Source organism: Gallinula chloropus (assembly GCF_964237585.1).
Source record: "Gallinula chloropus genome assembly, chromosome: 1".
Classification (NCBI taxonomy): domain Eukaryota; kingdom Metazoa; phylum Chordata; class Aves; order Gruiformes; family Rallidae; genus Gallinula; species Gallinula chloropus.
In genome coordinates this window covers 61,816,937-61,838,581 of record NC_140085.1, presented here as the reverse complement: position 1 = coordinate 61,838,581, position 21,645 = coordinate 61,816,937, and the positions used below count along the sequence as shown (strand labels likewise).

Below are 21,645 nucleotides of genomic sequence, written 5' to 3'. Positions count from 1 at the left end.
CACACCTCCTTTCAGTCAGCCGTGTCAGGTGGGAGGAAATTTATTTCTTTACTTTTGTTTTGTAAAAACCTGAACACCCCAGGTCAGATCTCAAAGTGTCTGTGGATGTGTCAGTGTCACATTCAGGATGGGCTGTAAACCTGAGAGCTGAGGTATTTGGGGTTTGGCTGCCAGGGATCCCTCACTAAGAAGGAAATGTTTAAAATTAAATCTGTTGTCCTGGCACTGAAGTCATTCCCTGAGCATTATATCTCTTTGACTGCTTCCAGTGGGAATTTCACATGTTAATAGAAGTCAAAATTACTCCATATGTGATGGATCTGCAGATAAGAGCTGTACATCATCTGTGTATCTAATGTATATCGTGTTAAAGATGAATATATTTTGCTGTAGGCATACTTCCATTAATGCCCACTTACTTAACTCTAATTCTAGTACATCTGTTTCCAAGTACAAATGCCATATTCAGTTGTGAAGATTTGTTTTAACTTTTGAACGAGTGTTATTTAAAGCACATGCAGTATTCAGGCTACTTTGTGTGGTGTTTAAGTGATGTGTGCCATGAATAAAACTAATGAATCTAACACAAAGATATCTGAGGTGTGGGGGACTGGTTGTAACTTAAAAAAAGACAAATTCCCAAATATTTTTATGAGAATGAAAGAATGAATCTATTTGGATCAGATAAATAAGTCTGAGCATTACCAATCCAATCCAAATCAACTACCAAATGTATAAGTCTAAAAGAAATTTCTAATTAGAATTTCTAATGAGCATTTTTAAAGTCACATTTGCTTCTTCCCTTTTCAGTTTTCTGAATTATACTACATTTAACTATTTAAATGCAAAGTCTGATCACATATAAATATACTGATAATCTAGCCTTTTTCGGACTAACTTCTCTTATTCAGTTACATAATATTTCTTTTGAGACAAATCTGTGTAAGATTTCAACAAGTAGGAGTTCCCTGGACTGCTGAATAAATAAACATTTGCTACCACAGGGAAAGGCAGCAGAGTTTATTACTCTGCATGTAAAATTAATACTTTGTATTTCATAGAAGAGTATTTCGTGGCAATAAACATTTAAAGTAATGAGCAATGCAGTCGAAGATATTTTTTTTCTTTAATAGTTTTCAGTTGATGGGCCTTTAAATTAAGTTTCTTTATTATTAGCAAGTCAGGACCTTATAGTCTTTATCTCAAATGATTCAGCAAAGATCTGTCGTCTTTATGCAATTACATTTATGATGCAGAAATTTCAGTGTGCTGCTCTGAGAAGGTGAGGCATTGATTGTATCATGGGCTGAATTTTAGTAAGAATCCAAGTCTTTCTCTAAGGACTATCAGACAATAACTTAATAGTTTCAGTGACCCTTGATGACGGTTTTAGTGGCGTTTTGTTGTTCTTTATTTTCCCTGCAAGTTCCTTGTGATTTATTCATAGTGTAAGCTGAAGTTGTAGCTATGGAATAGGAGAACACTCGCACAAATATGCATAGTTAGGTACCAAAGAGCTGTGGTTATCAGAGTCTAATTGTGAGAAACGGACGAAAGCAATGCATAATTAAGCAAATTATCCCTCTTTTCAAGCCCTCGGTCCCCATTGTTATTCTCATGGTAAAGCAGAACCACGGGCCACCAGCCAAGCCATAGATGTTTTTTATGAGGCAGGGAACAGTGAGCTCCATTAGTTTCCTGTTAAACTCATGTAATGAAGAGACGTTTGGCTATAATTCTGTGGTAGTGCATCTACTTTGTCTCTCATTGAGTTCTGGGTCAGTGGTCATCATCGTTGGAATTAAAATACCATCAATTAGTCTGGATATGTTTAATATCTAGCTAACTTTTAAAATTAAAAGTAAGTTTAAGAACTAGTTACTTTTATCTTCTTAGAGGAGTAATGAAAACAACCAAAGGCTGTTGTTTCTGAACTACCTAGAGTAACTTTGTATCAATTGACAGGTTTTAGAGGTGCAATTGACACATATTCCAGGCTCATTTTATTTAAAATCATAACTTCAAGAATATAGCCTAAGTCATAAATGTTAAAGTCGGAATGTGCACAATTATTAATTAGTCCATAAGAAATTGCATAGTCTCATGTTAATCAAAAATTAGTTCCAGTGGTTCATATCCTTTACCAAAAGAGTTATCCCTAAGGCATCCCAGCAGATTCAGAGAGCAGGTGGATTGACTATTATACCCTTAAGTAATTCATAAAAGTATTTACTAATAATATGGTTTACAAGGAGTAAACTTGTAAAAAATTTAGTAAGTATAAAATAAGGACTTTAGAAGATACCGAAATGTTTATAGCAATCCATAGTGATTTACAAAACACAAAAGCCACTTATCAGCATAACAGCTCTGAATTGGAGACACAGAAATGGGCCAAAATTATGTATAGGATGATCTCTTTTTATTTGATGAATAATATATAGAACAAGACAGGGGCCAAGGAGCACTTTTCCCTCTCCTAACATGCACTACAGAATCCCTTTTGGACTGTGTCTTCTGCTTACGCCTCAGATTCAGTGCAAGCACATGCATTTGAACAATTTCAACTATGCTTGTGAGGCATGCAAATCAGGAACTGAAAAATCTGCAAGGCACGCTGTGTGCCTGTGCTGCTATAATAAAAAATAATTTTCCTTAGTGAGGAAGCTCAGTTAATCCATTTGTACATATAAATATGTTGTGTGTGACTTACATTTCCAGGTGTATCGTAGTGCCTGTGTTTCAAAACTTTGCCCATTACCACTTTCGAAATGGTAAAGAGAAAATAAGCATTTCCTTCTGCTTTCACTATTTGTGATGTGAGAGGAGAGGATGGAATTTTATGGAATTCCATAAAAATTAAATTCTTCCTTCCCCCTGGCTGTACAAGCTGGCGTGGCTTGTTGGATACTTTGTGACTACCCGCCTTTCTTTCCCTACAAAGCTTGTTGTCAGTTAGAACCAATGAAGAGCTGATGTATTGTTTGTATAAACTTTGCTTGCATAGAGTATGGGGTGAATATATAGTGTTGTTAGAAAATAAAATGAACCTTTAATTTCTTTTAATCTTTTAATCAGTTTCAACTTTATTGTTTTTCTTATTGAGAAGTAGGACTTCCAGTTTTCAAGACTGCCTTTTGTGTATACATTTGCACACATGTATAAATATTATATCTATATTTCATGTAAGTTTCTATTACTTTTATAAGTACAACACAAACCCATATAATCAATATAAGATGAATAGACTAACTAATGACCTTATACAAAACTAATATTTTTTGTTTGATTCTCAGCATTCCTTTGGAGTGTTTTATCTGTGAGGTTAAAACTCACCTTTTAAGATAAAGCACTTGAATTCTCATGTTGGAATGTTCAATAATTGAAAAGAATTGTTCCTGAACTTCTGCTTGGGAGCAGACTTTTTCTGGCCAATATATCAGTAAACTCAAAGCAGGGCATTAAATCCATAATTCATTTCCAGACAGGGATACCTAAGCTAATCTCCTTGGGGGCTCTAGAAACCCGAGGAACAACGGGCTCACTTGGCTGACTCATCTACCCAAGTTAGCTTAGTCTGACTTTAAAACTAATCGAAAAGAGCTGGAGAAGATTGGCTTGGAGGGTGGGGGTAGGGGGTGGAGGGAGGGATGAAGAAACAAAAGGAAAAAAAAAAAGAAAGAGATCTGGGACAAATCCCAGAGTATGAGTGCTGGGTTTCACAGAGTCCTGATATTGTTAATCCAGTCAAAATATATGAAACATCGTGTATATTCCTGAAAGTTACAAAGTGCATGTAAGACTCATGCTCACAATGAAATTTGTCTTCTGATTCATTCGCAGGCTCATCTAGTAGCAGCTTTTGAGAAAAGCTTGGGAAATATGACCGGCCGATTGCAAAGTCTAACAATGACAGCAGAACAAAAGGTACGTTTACCAAAGCAGATGCTTTAATGTGGAAAACAGTCAGCAGATTATATTAGAGTCTTGTTTAAAAACCACTGAAAGGAAACAGGGACAGCTGTGACAATAAGACAGACAGATCTTTCTTTAATGGCCACTGTGATCAAATCTTCATAAAGCTCCAAGAGAATTAAACTGAGCAGCATTGAGTTAACCCAGAATGTGGAGTAGAATAGTGTGAAGATAAAATCTTTCGTTTCCAGATTTTAATTAAAACACGCATGGTTCTGGGTTTAATCCCTACTGAAAGATCCTCTAACAAAGACTGATCATAACCTGCTGGAGTCCGTCATTCCAGCCTGCCAGTGTTGTCAGAATAGTGGAATTATGGGAAGGGAAGAACTTAAAGTAGAGAAAAAGTACTCTATTCAGAGTGTTAATGCAGGTTGGGTGTCCTATTCATTAGGAAACAGTTTGGGGTTTCACTGTGCTGTTTTGACTATTGAGGAAAAAAACCCTAAACCTGGTAGGCAGTAAATTGAATGTGAACCTTTCCACCAAGCTCAGGATTAACAGCCTGTTTAGCACCTTTCAGGACTGAACTTCTGCAACTTTCTGCCCCTACTCATTTCAACAGTATCCTATAAAGGGAAAGGCCTGGTTGAGCCAAACTGTGAAAGAAACTTTGTATTAGTGAGCTACTAGTCACCACTGGAGTCAGTGTAGCTGCCTGTAAAAATAACATTTCACAATCTGTTTGAGCACCAAAAGATGAAATGCGGTGGGACTGATTGGGAAGTAGATGGAAAATATTCATATTGCTTGCTTCATAAGGAGAAAAAAAAAAAAAAGTGCACACAATTGAACTTTCTTAAAACTGAAACTTTTGACTGTTTTACGAAGTATAATTTCCCTCAGAATTTTTTCTTTCCAGAAGAGGTTAAGCAGTGACATTGAAAAAGATCATGTCCAAGCTTCTTTCCCAAAAGATTAGGAGCGTGTTCTTTGCTTTCTCTTCTTTTCTCTATTCTTGAGGTTAAATTCCTTTAATCTTCATTATATAAATACAGGCTGAAAGGACAGGTCTAATACAGCGGTAATAAAAGCTATTTTTTAATTAAAATTGTCTCTGCATTCTAATACAGAACTTCCTGCACTCAAGTGGAATAATTTTACTTCAACTTGCAGGGCAGTTGCTATTAAAAAAGGATGGTTTTATTTTTAAATTAAATTATTATTTAAGAAGTTAAATCATTTGATAAATGCACAAATTCAGCTTGAGTTTCATCCACGAAACAGTAGCCTCGTATTCTAAATAATGTAATTCAAATTATTTTATTGTCTTTCACAATGGAAGTGTTGGGTTTCTTTTAACTTTACAGTGGATATTCAATTGAGACCTTAGTTGAGTTGAATAGCTTTGGTGAGAAAATATGCATTCTACTTAGTCATTGCCCTTACGTTCACCCAAGCAGTCCCATGAACTTCGGTTTGACCATTCTTATCTTGTCTTGGGGTTGTTTTAGCTTAGATAAACGTTGTTATTGTTCCATATGTTTTGAGCTCTCTTTGCTCTTCCCACAGGAATCAGAGCTTATAGAGCTAAGGGAAACCATTGAGATGTTGAAAGCCCAGAATTCTGCTGCACAAGCTGCTATTCAAGGAGCCCTGAATGGTCCTGATCATACCCACAAAGGTATGTTTTTGTCACTATTAAAATAAATGCAGAGTTTCTCCCCAGAAAAAAAAAGCTAAGTCACTGCTTTTCTGTTGTTTTGGGGACTCTCTTGCATGGGCAAGCACATTCTCCGTGCAGTGTAGGCATACTTGTGGTATTTCCAGAGCTGGAAACCTTGCATGAGCTTCCTGTTTGCCAAAGTTAGTTCCTAGAGCCTTGTCTTCTCAGAACTGGGTGGCCAGGAATTGATTGTTGTGTGTCAATGGTTAACCCTATTGCTGCAGTTGTATATCTAAGTATGCTCAAGGCACTAGTGAAGTCGTATGGCAGAACATGGTTATACCTTGGAAATGTGGCATAAGATACAGCTCTGAAAGCTGCTGTACTCTCTGTAAAGAATTGCACTGACAGCAGCTCAGCTCCTTCACAATGTGCCACATCAGTGCAGGAAAACTGGCATTTTAAATTCTGAATTAATTTCTCTTTGCAGTTAGGCAGATATCACATGATAAATATGTACTTGAGAAGTGCCTGTTGATAAGCAACGGCAAAGGAATTACTTGAAGAAGAAAAATAAGAGCAGCATTCATTTTTGAGAGGGTCATTGATCTTTCTTTGAAGAAGTCATTATTTAGATGTTTGCCCTAAGGTCATTTCATTGCATGACTTGAGTATAGCAAAGCTAACTTCTAGGAAGTAAAAAATAATCTAAAAAGTAATTTCCCTTGGTATTAGTGAGTATGTTCTGCAAGAGAATTTTCCAGTGCTTAAGATAGAGTTATCGGAGACTTTTAAGAAATTGAAACTCAAAAGCCTCACCAATCATTTATAATATTCTTCACTAGTTGGTTATTTTTTTCATTCGTTTTTTAATGAACTCCTGCCTGCTTATTTCCATCATGGTATGTTAGAAGGTAGCGTCTGAACACTGATTATGCCTGCTACAAGTCCAGTAGTCCCTGTACTCCTCAGAACTGTAGTACATGTGATAATAGTAAGTAATCAATCTGTAACAGACACTGCTTAGATATGACAGTATGCCTGGATAGATTGCTCTGCAGGGTCACTGCCTTCATGCCAGAGGGACACCCGGGTTTGGAGAAGCTCCTAAGCGTTAGTCTGATTTTATGCATCACCCTTGACTCCCATGTGGCTTCTCACAGGCTGCAATAGCTTGAATCCGAGCCACTACAGGAATCAATGACATTTGTCATTCATTTAGGCTTCTCTTTGAGGAGGAACATGCTACATAAATACAAGAATGATTTCTACATAAATACAAGAATGATTATTGTGTGGAAACAAAGACAGATGGATTTCACAGTATTTTCTTGTCTTTAGATTTACGTATAAGGCGACAGCATTCTTCAGAAAGTGTTTCCAGCATCAACAGCGCGACAAGCCATTCGAGCATTGGCAGTGGTAATGATGCTGACTCCAAGAAAAAGAAAAAGAAAAACTGGGTAAGTGCTCAGCAGGTTTAATTATCTTTTAGCTATTATGTCGTTTCCTAGTGCCTGAGTAGCATAATGGCCCGTTTCATCCACAACATTCTTGTGGGGCCAGACAGATACGAAGCAATTCACGTGTATCCGTACTGTGACACTACCAGCAAGCTAAAAATTGTTCAATATCCGTGGAGAATTATATTCATAAGTCAGGGTAATTAAAAAAAAAACCCAACCCAACAGCAAAACAACAAAACCCAGAACGAAACCACAAAATTAAAATTAGCTGTTGTGACCCAAACCATCTCTGGGCCACTCCGAGACCCTGTTTGATTTTTCTTCAGTCGTTGTTTGATTCAAAGGCTTGACACAAATATGTTACCCAGCTATGAAGTGACTTGTAAGTCTGTAAAGAATCCTCACGTAAGAACAGCACGTTATTTAAAGAAATTAAATGCTTCTCAGCTGGAACACACAAATACCATGTAGTGTTAAGGGTTTAATCAAATACTTTCAGTAAATAATCGGAAAATATGTTTTTGTTGTTTTAAAAATATTACCTGCATAAACATTTGTTTTAAAAGTAATGATCAGCCTTCATTCCCTTGATTTGTAATTCCACACTCTTTCATGTTTCTGCAAGGTGAACTCTAGAGGAAGTGAGGTGAATATAAACCATGGAAAATTTGGCATGCATCTATAAAGAACCCTATCTTGGCATGAATGCTATTTATTTTGGCAGTAGGCTTTTATACCTTCTAAAAACAGATTATCCTGTATGTCTTCTCAGTTTGTCTCTATTCATTTTAATCTCAAAGTTTAGACTATAGAAAGGGGGAGTGTAGCCAAAATCCATTTCTTTCTCGTTAGAGATCATGAGCTGGAAAGGACTTAACTAATGTTTCTCTCATCAGTGGTCACACTCCCCACTCTCCAATTATATTGTGAAAATAAAATATTTGAATACCTCATTTTTTATAGAGGAATCAGTTTGTCATCGAGCTCTATACAATTTTAATCAGAACAGTGTTCTGAAAATAAAAACAAAAACCCACCATGTGTTTCCTAAGATGGACAACTTCTGTATTTAGACAAAGGTATCAATGAATGGGCTAGTTAAAATTCACTGCAGATAAAACTGTTGTCATCTTGGCTCCTGAAATAAATGGCTCTTTGGCTATTCTGTCCCTTTTCAATACTGGATAAGGGCTTCTAGAGGGAAAAGGCAATGCTTGTACGTTCAGAGATCTTGCTACTCTAAGGGAAACTGCAGCAAAGAGTATATCCTTTTCAGCTAACATTCTTCTCAGCAGTACAACAAAGCAAGCCTCATGTCCCAGCTTAAATCCTTTTGCTTGTGATCCAAACCACATCACCTGCAAAGTTTGGCAGCTCAAATTTTTAATGGGGAAAGTAAATTGGCAAACCCAGTAAATTGGACCCATCTTTTGATATCAGCATTTAGTAACAGCAAGTTCTGCCTGTACCTAGATGCAAAGTGGTTATTTAAAGCCAGCCCTTGAAGGGAATGCCATGGGAATGGGATTCCACTGGGGCTTGATGGTTTTAAATGAGCACCCCTCTCCCATAGCCGTACCACTCCGTCCTGCACTTTTTCCATAGCATTACGTTTGCGCTGCGCTGGATTAATAAAGTCAGAACAAAGCACTGTATCATGTTTTTAGAGATACTGTGTTGCATATGTTAATACCTTGCTTCTGTATACTGACCTCAGGCAGTGGCTAGGATGGCATCTGCAAACTAACTCTTCGAAACATGAGCTGCACACAAATTGCCATGACAAGGAAAGTAATCTTGCTCTATGTTTGTTTTCCAGCTAAGAAGCTCTTTCAAACAGGCCTTTGGAAAGAAGAAGTCCACCAAGCCTCCTTCCTCACATTCAGACATAGAAGAGCTGACAGACTCCTCTCTTCCTTCTTCACCTAAATTGCCCCACAGCTCAGGAGAGTGTGGGTCAACATCGATGAAACCATCACAGTCAGCGTCTGCGTAAGTCTCACTCTTGGCAAACCTTTCTTCCCAAATGGGATGGACTGTGAAACAGACCTCCTCAGGTGGGGCCATCAGCAGTTTAGACACCATTGTCAACAGCCATGATCTTTTAATCTCATGTTTCAGATTCACTCCATTTACACACTACTTTTCCAGCAACTCCTTCTTAGGTCATTCTTTTCTCCTTACATGGCCTTTACCCAAAATCATCTAGCAGTAGAAACTTCTTTGCAAGTGCAAATTCAAAATCTTAAGTTGTGCTCTCTCTGCACCATCAACAACTTCATCGTATATACTTAGAAAAGGCCAAACACTACAGGTTTGTTTCTTCATGACATACTAAAAGTGTCATTTTATTTTCCAGGTAGCTATCAATTTTTACAAGACACTCATCCATTCTTGTACTGCTTTATATACTTTGTAGCTACTAGTTTATGTAAATTTTTTATCCATTTCCCCTCTTTTATCAGCTTGGGTATTTTTTTTTCAGGATTTTACTTTTATTTTTTATTCAAATCACCATCTTTAATGGTTTCAGGACTGACAACAAGACATCAGTAAAAAGCTGCCCCATTTCTTTATTATTTTTGGATGATTAATATATTATTCTTACAGACTTCTCAGCTCCCATCCATAGTCTTCTACCTATTCTTTTTTCATTCTGCTAAACTCATAACTTCTTCAAATCTCAGGAAATCATCCTCTTAGAACCAAAAAATGCACAAGCCTTGCTTTCCTTGTCCCAGTTGAGAATAATCTGGTCACAACTACTCTTACTTAAAACACCCAGGGAATATCAGTCTTGTGGCTCATTAATGGGATTTAGAATAAAATTTTCTGGTGTTAAGTTAGGTGTCTTTTATGATTATTTCTTTACAGACTCTAATGATTTTTATATAGTGGGTTTAGGAGTTTGACAGTAAATATTCCCACAAAAATGCCTCCACAATAAATGTTTTTCTTTCCTCACATTCCATAAAGGCTAGTAAGGAATAACTCATCTAGATCTCTAGTTTCATTGGAATTTTTTTTATGGGAAGCTCACATTTTTATGGTTTCAGATATATGTGTATCTTGAGAAGAGGATTTCTACATGTTTGGGACCCTTGAGTCTGATTTGATATCAACTTAAAAATCACTAGTAAAAGCCTTAATAGAAAGTGTGTGAACTTAAGCAAAACACTTTTATTCTACAAAATTATTTAGTCATGACTCACAGATCTGCTCCCATAACCTTATCCTGTTTCCACCAACCCTGCTTTTTTCCTTTAATTCATTGGCTTGCTCTCTACATGTACTGGTGTTCCCAGAATTTATCAAGGGCAAAACTACGTATTTTGTCTTTCATCCCAAGCTCTTCCCATGGCTATTTGTTCTCTGAGCCATAGCTTTGTAAATTCTGGCCACTTCACAGCCTTCTGGTTCTTCTTCCATAACACTTAGATCTTTCTGATCATATTATTCCATTTTTTATTATTGTAACCTTTCTACACAGGATATCACAGATTCCTTCCCTTCCGCAGAGCGATCACGTAAATATATTTATTTAGATTAATTTCTTTGTCTCTTTCAGTGATAATGTTACTTTCTTTGGTAGATTTGGTTTTCCGTTGCATAATTTAAGCCTCCATCACCTTCAAGATTTTTCATAAGTATCAGCAGCCTCTGTTCACAGGTCATGACTGACTTACTCCTTCTACCTAAAGCAACCTATTGATTTAAAAATCCTGAGATTGTAACAAGAAAGACAAAGTGAAACTTTCTTTCTAAGTACTTTGAGCCTTTGTCTGAGGTTGGATCAGGCTTCTGAGCTTCTTTCTGAGACTGCTCAGGAACACACTTACCTTTTTGTTTGTCTTCCCTTTGATGAAGTCTCATCTTCTCCTGTGATTTTACAGTTGTAGGCACTGAGTGTTGAAGAACTCTGGAATCTGCAGAAGAAAATTCAGTTCATACTTTCTGCTTCCATTCTGCTTATCTTACCAGTCTAGACAGCTTTTTCCTGCTTCTTCCAGAACCGTAGCCCTGCTTTCTGCTAAATTTTTATCTTCTTAAAAGCTGTCTGGCCAAGATCTTTTCGTCCATCCCTTCTCAAGATACACTGCAAAAATGCCAAAAAGAAAACAGCCAACAAATATATACGTGACCTCCCAGTTGTCCAAGTCATTATATAATACATGCATGTAATTAAAATTTCATTTCTTATTTGGTTAGCTTAGGTATGGGCACATCAAACCAATAACTGTATCCTAATATTTGGAAAAAAAATCCTAGTTTTTGCCTTTATTCATTTTTGCTCACATTTAAAATATTTGTGCATGTTATGAATGATATTATTTTCCTTCTTCAATTTGCTGTAGTTTTTCATGTGCCGTGAACTTCTTCATCTTCCCTTTGCTTACACTTTCTTTATATATTTTCTTGACCTGAGTCTCATGTTACCTTTACTTTCTTCCAATTGCATCTGTCAAATCCATGTGTATGCAGGTCATCTCTAGTGTGGGCACCAAAGAAAAGGCAAAACGGCCGCGTGGTCTACAAGCATAGATCCCGGTAAAATTGAGTGTGGGGCATGGAGTTGTATACCCAACCTCTGACCTGGAGAGTGCTGCATCTTCTTTCCCAAAATGCATTTGCATGCATTCTGGCAATTAAAAGTTGACTTCTGTTTCTTGTTTGTATATTAGTGGTAATAACCACAATAATAATACTTATTGTATAAAACGTTTTTTATCTTTAAGTTGTTCTGCAAATATTAACTATTGATAGTGGCAGTAATAAAGAGCAAATAACATGTAGTGAATTGAATGAAAATATTGCTTAGTGTAAGAACGTAGCCAAAATTCAGTGGTTTATCATCTACTGGTTCTGTGATGCAACAGGTCAAGGTCTGATAATGACACAGTGAGGCAAAACCATCTGACATGAGAACTGGGTATACTGCCCTGGCTCAGTCACGTTTGGGTCTTTTCTCATGATGTAATGGTTTCTTCCCTTAAAAATAATGCTTATGCAAAATAATCTCATGGTGATTACTTTTAATCTAGTTTTTAAGAAAGAAAAAAACCAACCCCACACCCAAACATGCTGTTTCAGATACCATGCATAACCAAATTATGAACTTTAGGCAAATGTCAACCATCACAAATCAAAAACATTACAGATCAAAATCTTCTAGTCAAGGACTGTCTCTATATACTGTTCAAAACAAAGAAAAATGTTGGTGCTTAATGGAGAGTAAATATCAGTACTGTGGCTTAATCAGTATACTTCAGTTGTGACCATTGCTGCTTGGGGAAGTCATAACATTGCACCAAAGAAATGATGTGATATAAAATAAAATTAAAACAAATGGGTGAGCCAATGCTCAAGAAAAAGATTTCTGTAAAGTGTAAAGTTTTTAACAACTTTTTTTCACCATAGTGAACTATTGAGCTAAACTGGAAAAGTATAAAGCAAGCTGATAATTTCATCTGGTAAGGGCTTTTTTCCTTTTTTAATTTGCAATTGGAGCCTTTTCATGTTTCTTTGATAAGATTCTTTCTTCACTCATAGGTTTCACCAGCAGCAAGCATTTTCTCTACTTTGATACTTAGTAATGACACCGCTTTGGGGGGAGAACCTTCTTCCTTTAATCTCTTGCCTGTTTCCCGCTCTTCTTTAGGATCTGTGAGTGCACAGAGGCAGAAGCTGAAATTATTCTTCAGCTAAAGAGTGAGCTGAGGGAGAAGGAGCTAAAATTAACAGACATCCGTCTCGAGGCCCTCAGCTCCGCACACCATCTGGATCAGATTCGGGAAGCCATGAACCGCATGCAGGTCAGTGCAGTAGTTTAAGTGATGACAGGGGTGCACACCAAAGGTATGTCTGATGTTTTTCCTTTCCCAGTACTTAGTTTCAGGCACTGTAAAAGTGTCAATAAAAAGTAAATTGCTAGATTGACAGCACTTCCAAAGGGTAGGTATGATAAGCATTCACATAGTAATAATAATTATATTCTTAGCATTAACAGCTAAAATGTGTTTAAGAGATATGGAAGGAGACACAATCTCTGCCCAAAGGATGCTTGTTATCTAAACCCTGTAACCAGGGAAAGCAACATGACAGACAAACAGATCAAGAAGTGTTTTCTACAGAGCTTTAAATCCTTGAATTGCGGTTAGGCAGCAGTATATGTGTGTATTCCCTCATTGCTTCTAATTCCTAACCCATTCGTGGCTTGCCAAAGCAAAGCATGTAAAGCTGAACTAAATTATTGTATCCAGCATCACTAAAATTTCAGTACATTGTTTTGTGACACTGCTCCAAACTTTTCCTGAACACATTTTTCATCAGAAATTTCCCTTTCATGAGGCTGAAAGCATGGCAGTGTTCTTAAGTGGAGCATGGAGCTGTATGACACAGCTCTGTTGCCCACATACAAGTGTCTTGTATCATGTTGGGTGCCCAGAAGTATCTACAACATTGATACAGTAGGAATAGTTCCTTCTGTAGATCTGGGCCCTTCTGGAATGACAGGTGAAATATCAAGGACGTCCCTGAAGGCACTAAAACCCTGTATTGGGAAACAGAGTTGAGGCCATGGGGTGGGAATTCAGGTTAAGACTAGAACAGCTACCTTTAGCTGTCTGAGTTTGAGCTTGGTGATAAACTCCTCTTGTAATCAATTGACTTACAGTGTTGCAGTAGTGGGGCCTAGAGAGCTGCCTGAAAGTCATTGTAAGATAGGTACAGAAGGTGAAATTGAGTTGTTTGAGCGTAGGCACCTATTACCGTTTGAACCAGCCTCAGGTGTCTGCATCTACACAGGATTTAGCATTTGACCAGTGGAAGACTGTTTGCAGTGGCACTGGAATCCCACATTTACACAGCTGAATCCAGCCTCTGTGGCTTCTCAGCTGAATTTGGTCCTTCACTGGGATATGAGTGCTGAAACCAGGTGAACTCCCAGAGAGAGGAGTCTGCTGTAGTCACGGGCCTCCAAAGTTTGAATTTCACCAATGCAGGGCAGAGGTGACTAGTTCAGATGCTGTCACTGATAATCAGCCCTTCTGAAGTTTTCCTAAAAAGACAGGTAGCCACCTTGGAGTTGCCAAACTATGTCGTGTTTTTGAGACTTGAGGATTGATAAGGGGAAAATGTAGGAATGGTGTATGAATACTCTGTTTATTCAAAGCACCTTAAAAATGGAAAGCTCAGCTGAACGGAAGACTTAGCAGTCTTGTAGTTCATCAGTGTAAATTGTGGGGTAGATGAAGACTGCATGACTCATTTCAACATAGTTCCTGATTTGAACCCCAGGCTAAACTGGCACATCCATCTATTTCCTTCTGTTTTGCTGGTTCATCTCTTCCCTTTCACTGTCTCCTCACCTTTGCCTATATGATCTAATCTTCCTGTAGCTGTCATGGAGTTTTTTTGTGATGCTATCCCTTATGTTTTCACTTGTGCACCATAGATCAACAGTCTTCATAAAAGAATAGGACTTTTAGCAGAGTGTTAGTTAATGTGGAATTAAATTTGATGTGCAAAACCATCTGTAAGAATAAGCAGTTGCTTTGTAATGTGCTTCATGAAGTGACTGGAAGCTAGATTTAGCTGGTACCAGCCTGTTCTCATGCTAAGTTTTCATTTTATTATTGTACATTCAATAATCACTTGGCACCACAGAGGATTTAGCTAAAAAAATTTCTAGTTGTTCTGATTCATCTGTCACTGTATGTTTTCATCAAAGAGGGTTTGCTAGCCATTATGTGAACAATCCCATGTTTGAATGATTAAAAAGTCTTACCTGATAGCAGTGAAGTTACTGCTTAAATTTTACACTCAGTAATAACTTTTTGTGACTTCAAAAACACTGACAGGTCTAAGATTTCAAAAATAACTTTCTTAACTGACTATTACCTATTTGACAAGAAAAAGTAGCTTATAAAACTGGGGATACTTGTGTTATGGTCAACTGTATAGTAGACAAAGAGGCTTGAATCTTATGTTTAAGAAATGTCCTAAGGCAAAAGCTAAAGCAAGGTTGGGGAGGGTGTCCCTTTTTCAGAAGTGAAGGCAATCCAGTATTCACTGACTGGGCTGTAAGTCTGATATGTAGTGCTACCTACTGCCATGAAAGTAGTAAAGCAGTTAGCTCCTGGAGGCAAACAGCAAGCACCAGAATAGCCACCCCCCAGTGGTTTTCTGAAAAAAATAACTTCCTGTGCTTTTATGCTGATTTCTTTTAATACAGAATGAAATTGAGATATTGAAAGCTGAAAATGATCGTTTAAAGGCAGAGACTGGAAATACTGGAAAGCCCGCCCGGCCGTCATCAGAGTCTTCAAGCAGCACATCATCTTCTTCATCGCGGCAGTCACTAGGCCTTTCTCTGAACAATTTAAACATCACAGAATCTGTTACATCAGGTAAACCTATTTTGGGCATATGCATGCCTCGGTGATTAGTAAGAGTTTATTATTTTCATGCTCTTAATGGTCCATATATAAGAAGCATGCCTGAAAATTAAGGTGCCTTATATCACTCAGGCAAACATCAGATACACATTCCTTTTCAGTGGACATGAGGAAGAGTGCTGGCAGTCATTTCTGAATGTAGCTTTAAGAGTCTGAATAATCGTAACAGGTTGCTCATGATGTTTGCTTAATTGCTAGCTATGATATTAGCTACTTTATTGCTAATCAACTAACTACTCTTTGGTCATCTAGTTTACAATTTATTTGAAAAGAGCAGTATCTGTTGTAATAGACCTGGCAACTCTTGTGTCTGTGGGACAAATATGTATCATTCAGTTAGCTCCCTTCACTTTGCTTCCCTTCACATTTGCAGTTGGGGCAGAGGATGATCTCAGTGAGCTTTATCCCTCACATTTTTTTAGCTGAGTATAGCTAGTTAGCCTGCTGGACCAAATCACTGTTTATCACAGGCGCCAAACCCCGCCTGGCTTATTAAGCACTGTCTTCTGTGAATGAGAGAAAGCAAGCAGAGCTTTGGTCCACATCCTGAACATTAACATTTGATTATTTTCCATGTCATAGAGTTTATGACAATAAGCTTCCTATACTTGTTTTGATAATGCAGCCAAGAAGCAGAAGTGCTGTCTCTAACATTAGAACCAGGAGCGGAGCAGAAGCAGAGCAGTGCTCGTTAGTGTAGACTCCATAGAAAGTATAATGCAGTCTCTGGAAGCAATAAAAATGTGGCTAATAATTGTAGAAAGGGTCTAGGCAAGAGTACAGCTGGGAACATGCCAAAGTGCCTGACTGTAATTTGGATTGGCAGTTACTCGTGTTATCTTGCCAGTCATTGATTACATGGTTATTTGAATATTTCTTCATGTTAATGTCAAATTTCATGTGAAAATTGGTGTAGTTTTTATTTACATTCCAGCCTACTTTTTTTGAAAGGTTTAACTTTTAGAATGGAATTGCCTGAGCTGGGCCTCAGTATACAATGATACAATGAAGTGTTGCAGGAGCAGGGCAAGTTTGACTGTGGTTCCTGGTCACACATAAAAAAAAATAAAAACCATATTTTATTTTCTTTTTCAAAATGGTAATTGTAGAATCTCTTTCATGAATGGCAGCTTTGTCACTTGGCTCTAACACTGTCTAGATAGAGGAATAAACATAATATAAGCTTTATATAATTTTCTGTCTTACTGGTTCTAAATGCTTTTCTAGCATGCAAAATAATTACTTTTGGTTATAAGAAATTAAAGAAATAAGGCTGCCTAATGAGGAGTGGAGAAATTCATTTGATTATGAATCCAGCATTTTTGATCATTGTGAGTATTGTTTTGGTGCTCTGCCAGAGAACTTGGAAGGGTGACAGCTTCCTACCAAGTCTTGTGGGATTTCTGTGGCAGCTGGAGTACTATAGAACAAAAGTCCCTGAGATATGGAGAGGTTAATCATGCTGGAGACTAAGCTGAGAGAGATAATGAGGACTTTGGCTCATCATATTAAAAAAACCCGTGGCACTTTCTGGGAAACCAGTATCTCCAAATGACCGTGGTCATCTGGAAAAGACGAAAGCTCTGCATTGCCACCGCCTCCAGTTCGGTGTGAGTAGCAAACTGGAGAGGGGCTCTCTGGTCACAGGCACCCATGTTTCTGTCAATCACCAGAGTGAAGAGCAGCAAACAAGGACCAGAACAAGACTCTCTCTGTACTGTCTGATGAAAGAGTGCCAGAGCTCAGGCAAGAAGTGAGCCAGAGCCACCATAGCGCACCTAAGGAGGAGGCCTGGCAGGAGCTAATTGAAGCAGTCAGTACCACTGTGACATTAGATGCTTTTGGGGATCTTCTCAGCCCCTTGTGTCAGTGGGAGGGAGAGCTCTTAGTGGAAAGTGGAATGTTTTTCTAGCCAGAGTGGTGCCTCATTCCTAAAGACTTACAGAACAAAATGTATTTAAAAGGCTACATGAGGGCCACTTGGAGACTGAAAAATTTCACAGTGGGATGAGATATATTGTCAATTGCCCTTGGATGAACTATGACATTATGGAAACTCTTAGGGTTTGTCCAGTATGTTGAAATACAAATGAAGTGAAGCATTCAGTGTTGGTGGCACAGCAAAACCATCTGCCTGGAACAAAACAAGCATGGATTTGTTTAAGCTCATAACAAAAATACTTCTTCATTTGGTCACTTGAACAAAACCCCCCAAAAAAGCAGCAGAATCTGGTTTCTAGATCAGCTGTAGAGAACTAGTAAGCTGTCAAAAATTTTACATGAGGACTTATTTTTAATACATTCATTGAAGTCATATGTGTAAATCTTTTTTTGTGTTTTGCTTGAGCAAGTGACTGAATCTTACCAGCACCTCATTTAATTTGGGTGAAATATGACCTTGCACAGACTATGACATGAAGTCAATGCTTTTCCTAAATCACCACAGTAAGAACGAGCAGGATTTAGGGTAGTGGATTACTGTGCTGGCCTTTGAAGAAAATGCAAATCCATAATCTCTCCTAATTTGATAGTTGGTGAAAATGTCTAACAGTTAAATCCTTCTAGAGGAAGACAGCAGTTTTACCCCTTGCAATAAAGCTGCAGTCCCAGCCTTCAGTAGCCATGACATCCTTGTGCTTTATCATTCTGGGAGTTGGTGAGGAGGTAAAAACAGAGGCACAGAGCAGAATCACTCTTTACCTCCAACAAAATCAAGCCTTTTCTTAGAGCAATGGTGAAGGCTGAGTCCCATATTCTGGAGTAACGTAGAGTGGGTTTCTAATGGATACTGTTTGTGAAGCTGTATTGTGGGGGTAACAGTCTCTGTCCATGCCACATATACGGGAGATAATTTCTTTTTCCAGCTGATTTCTTTAAAATACTGTTTTACATAGCAGCAGATATATCAGTGCAAGGATTCGATGCTTTTCTCCTTACAGTATTCTGAAGGGCACAATATGTGCTCGGAGATATAAAGTTAATTTGGTTTTAAATATTACTCATTGGACATATTTTTGAACAAGTTCCAAGAAAGAAAGCAAAGGCAAGAATTTATTTATGGTTTCCTAAGTAATTTCTACATGATTAAAGCTCCTGATACTGCTTCAAAATTTGACAACTTGTAACTTCTTTTCATCTCCAACAGAAAAGCCGGATTAGGAATAAGTACAGGTTAAAGTGATTACAAGTTGTTGTGATGGCAGCCTTTCTTTTTAACCCTTTGAACAAATATTGAACTGAAGTTGTGAACATAACTGATACAATTTGTCAGGTTGATCACTTTTCTTCCTGTCTTTTATTGCAGATATTCTGTTGGATGATGTCACTGATGGAGCAATCCACAAAGAAGGTCATAGCGTGAAAATTGTGGTCACTATAAACAAGGGCTATAGTCGAGCCAAGGTAAATTCATTACCTAAAGGTCTAGATGCAGAGTTATAGATGAGGCAAATCTTGCAGTATAGTAGCTCAACTTGTTTTGATATTTTCAGCCAGGAACTGTGGGAAAAATCCTAAAGAGAGCAGCTCCTTTCTCTGTCATCCACACTCAAGGCACTCTCCATGGAGTAATGTCATATAGCCTTCTTTTGCCTTTGTTGTGGCTCAGACACTACCAGTTCTCGGTTTAATTAGTAGGAGGATGTTCTGGGAATTGCTATCTCCATTTAAAAGTCATTATAAATTAGATCCATGCCTTGGACCCTTTAGGGTGCAACTATGAATATCCTGTTGAGGTAATCAATTTGGAATTGCATTGTAATGTTTTTGTGTCCTGTGTTAAAAAAAAAATTATAAATAAAAGGCAACTTTTATTTATATTCAGGTCAGATTATACAGATACAACCTAAGAGCAAAGTAAGATAACTGTATTTACTTCCTTATCAAGGTGTACCAAATTAATATCAGCTGTACCCATTTCTGGCACAGATACTATTAACAAAGTTGTAACCTCACGTTCTAAGTAAAGTTATTTTTCTTCATTGGAAAAATGATGAATCTTCATAGAAAACTAATTTCCACCATTTTTAGTCCAGTTTCCAAAAATCTCTGTTTGCAGGATCAGAAACCACATGCATATCTGATAGGATCAATTGGAGTCAGCGGAAAAACAAAATGGGACGTTTTAGATGGTGTAATCAGACGTCTCTTTAAGGTAAGACAGTGAAAAATTAACTGAAGCATTAAGTAAATTTTAATTTTTCACTTTAAAAAAATGTAGTTTTGGGGTTTCCTTGCCAAGTTTTACTTGAATTTGTTTGTTGACATATAGCTAACACTACTATTAAACTTTATTCTTACTGTCGCTGTTCTTTTCTCATGCTTGTAGGCAGCTCTCTGTTGAATGTGACTGTAAGCATCTTCTTGTCAAGTGACTTCACCTGTACCAAAATATTTTCCAAACTGTTTTCATTCAATAACTATTTTCATTTTTCACTTTTTATGTTTTCATATAATTTCAGGAATATATTTTCCGAGTGGATCCGACTACTAGCCTGGGTTTAAGCTCTGACTGCATTGCTAGCTATTGTATAGGGGATGTAATTAGAGCCCATAGCCTAGAAGTGCCTGAACTGCTGCCTTGTGGATATCTGGTTGGAGATAACAATGTCATCACTGTGAACCTGAAAGGTAAAACCCCAAGAATATTTTTGCAGATACTGTAGAGTTCTTCACTGCAGTCCCCCATCCCTTCATATTTTTTCCTTACAGCTGACCTTTCTGTATTTTGTCTCCAATTCAAGGGCTCATTTATCAGATAAATTCTCTCTATGACATTGTAAGATACCTAACACGCTGAGGCATTTTGAGGCAAATCTAACAATATCTCTGTCCTTCTCTGCCTGGCTGCCAAATCACAGCAAAGTATAAATTTCTGGAAAAACCCAACCCCAAAGCAGGGATTACGATGAGAAATGCTTACGCTTTACCCAGTTCTACAGTAAAAAGATCAACACATTCCAAAAGCTGTTGGGATTTGCTATTGGAGGTGGGAGGGGGCTTCAGAAGAACTATACACACATTGATGTGACAACCGGTAACCCTTGTGGCTGTTGCTTTGACCTTTCTTTTTCTTCTTGTCATGGTTGCCTGTAATGTCTGAAACGTACATCTTTGCCTCACTGAGCCTTCTCTTCCCATTTACTTCGATTTCATCTCTCCCACCCATCTCATCTAACTACCTCTGATTAATATTTTGACCCTGTGGAAGGACACAAGCCTTTCCACAGTAGTGAAGCCCTTGATAGGAATTTGATTGAGGCATAAATATCTTACCTGGCTTTGAGCACGGCACTGATGCCATCAGGTACTCAGCCAAACCTTTACCTTTTTTTGAAAGGATGAAGACAGAACATTTTTCTTTTCTTTTGTTCCCAGGAGTGGAAGAAAACAGTTTGGACAGTTTTGTGTTTGACACATTAATTCCTAAGCCAATTACCCAGCGGTACTTTAATTTACTGATGGAGCATCGCAGAATTATTCTGTCGGGACCCAGTGGCACAGGGAAAACCTATTTAGCTAACAGGCTGGCTGAATATATTATAACTAAATCTGGCAGAAAAAAAACTGAGGATGCAATTGCAACTTTTAACGTAGATCACAAGTCAAGCAAGGTAAGTTACAGCTGAGAAGATAACCTCCTGCCCTACTTCTAGTGATGAAGCAGAGCAGATCCTGTTAATTTGCATACAGTTTTGATGCTCAGCATTTTTTCTTACAAGAAATTCAGTCTCCAATCCCAGTGAGGAACACAGACCAGCTCTTTCTGTTCTAAACAGACCATCGAAACACTGTGAAGGTAGTCTGAATTTTCCCTCACTTGAAAACCACCTTAAGTTTGGATGCAGAGTGAAATTCCTATGTAAATTCAGTTCTTAGAGAGTCTGTAATTCCTCCATCAGATAGATTTGATTTATTGTAATACTAGTTAAACTTGCTTTTTTTATAATGATAGTAACAGCCTGTTGCTAGCAAAGATATCTGGATGGGGATTTTGAATTGCTGTCTTGGGTTCAGCTTCTTAATCAGCAGTATAAATACAGCTGCTGCCATGGTTTCTGGTGTGCATCGGTCAGGAAGCTGGCCACACTAAAACTGCCTCGTGCATCATGTCACATTCACAGTGATTTACGTGGCTCTGATT

At 37.8% G+C, this 21,645-nt stretch overlaps 1 protein-coding gene across 2 annotated transcripts in view; it reads left to right on the top strand.

Moving 5' to 3' along the window:
* The window catches only part of NAV3 (neuron navigator 3), a gene marked incomplete at both ends in the record, with an annotated part of 261,126 nt that overhangs the window by 229,855 nt on the left and 9,626 nt on the right, over window positions 1-21,645 (top strand). Inside the window, 12 exons of one of the 2 annotated variants that reach the window (XM_084267743.1) lie at window positions 3,844-3,927; window positions 5,488-5,599; window positions 6,923-7,044; window positions 7,673-7,693; window positions 8,867-9,039; window positions 11,530-11,595; window positions 12,707-12,860; window positions 15,281-15,455; window positions 18,808-18,905; window positions 19,561-19,656; window positions 19,964-20,132; window positions 20,880-21,115. In XM_084267743.1, the coding sequence (XP_084123869.1) occupies window positions 3,844-3,927; window positions 5,488-5,599; window positions 6,923-7,044; window positions 7,673-7,693; window positions 8,867-9,039; window positions 11,530-11,595; window positions 12,707-12,860; window positions 15,281-15,455; window positions 18,808-18,905; window positions 19,561-19,656; window positions 19,964-20,132; window positions 20,880-21,115 (1,506 nt within the window). The remainder of the gene's footprint in view (window positions 1-3,843; window positions 3,928-5,487; window positions 5,600-6,922; window positions 7,045-7,672; window positions 7,694-8,866; window positions 9,040-11,529; window positions 11,596-12,706; window positions 12,861-15,280; window positions 15,456-18,807; window positions 18,906-19,560; window positions 19,657-19,963; window positions 20,133-20,879; window positions 21,116-21,645) is intronic. The other variant, XM_084267744.1, reaches the window with a different exon arrangement.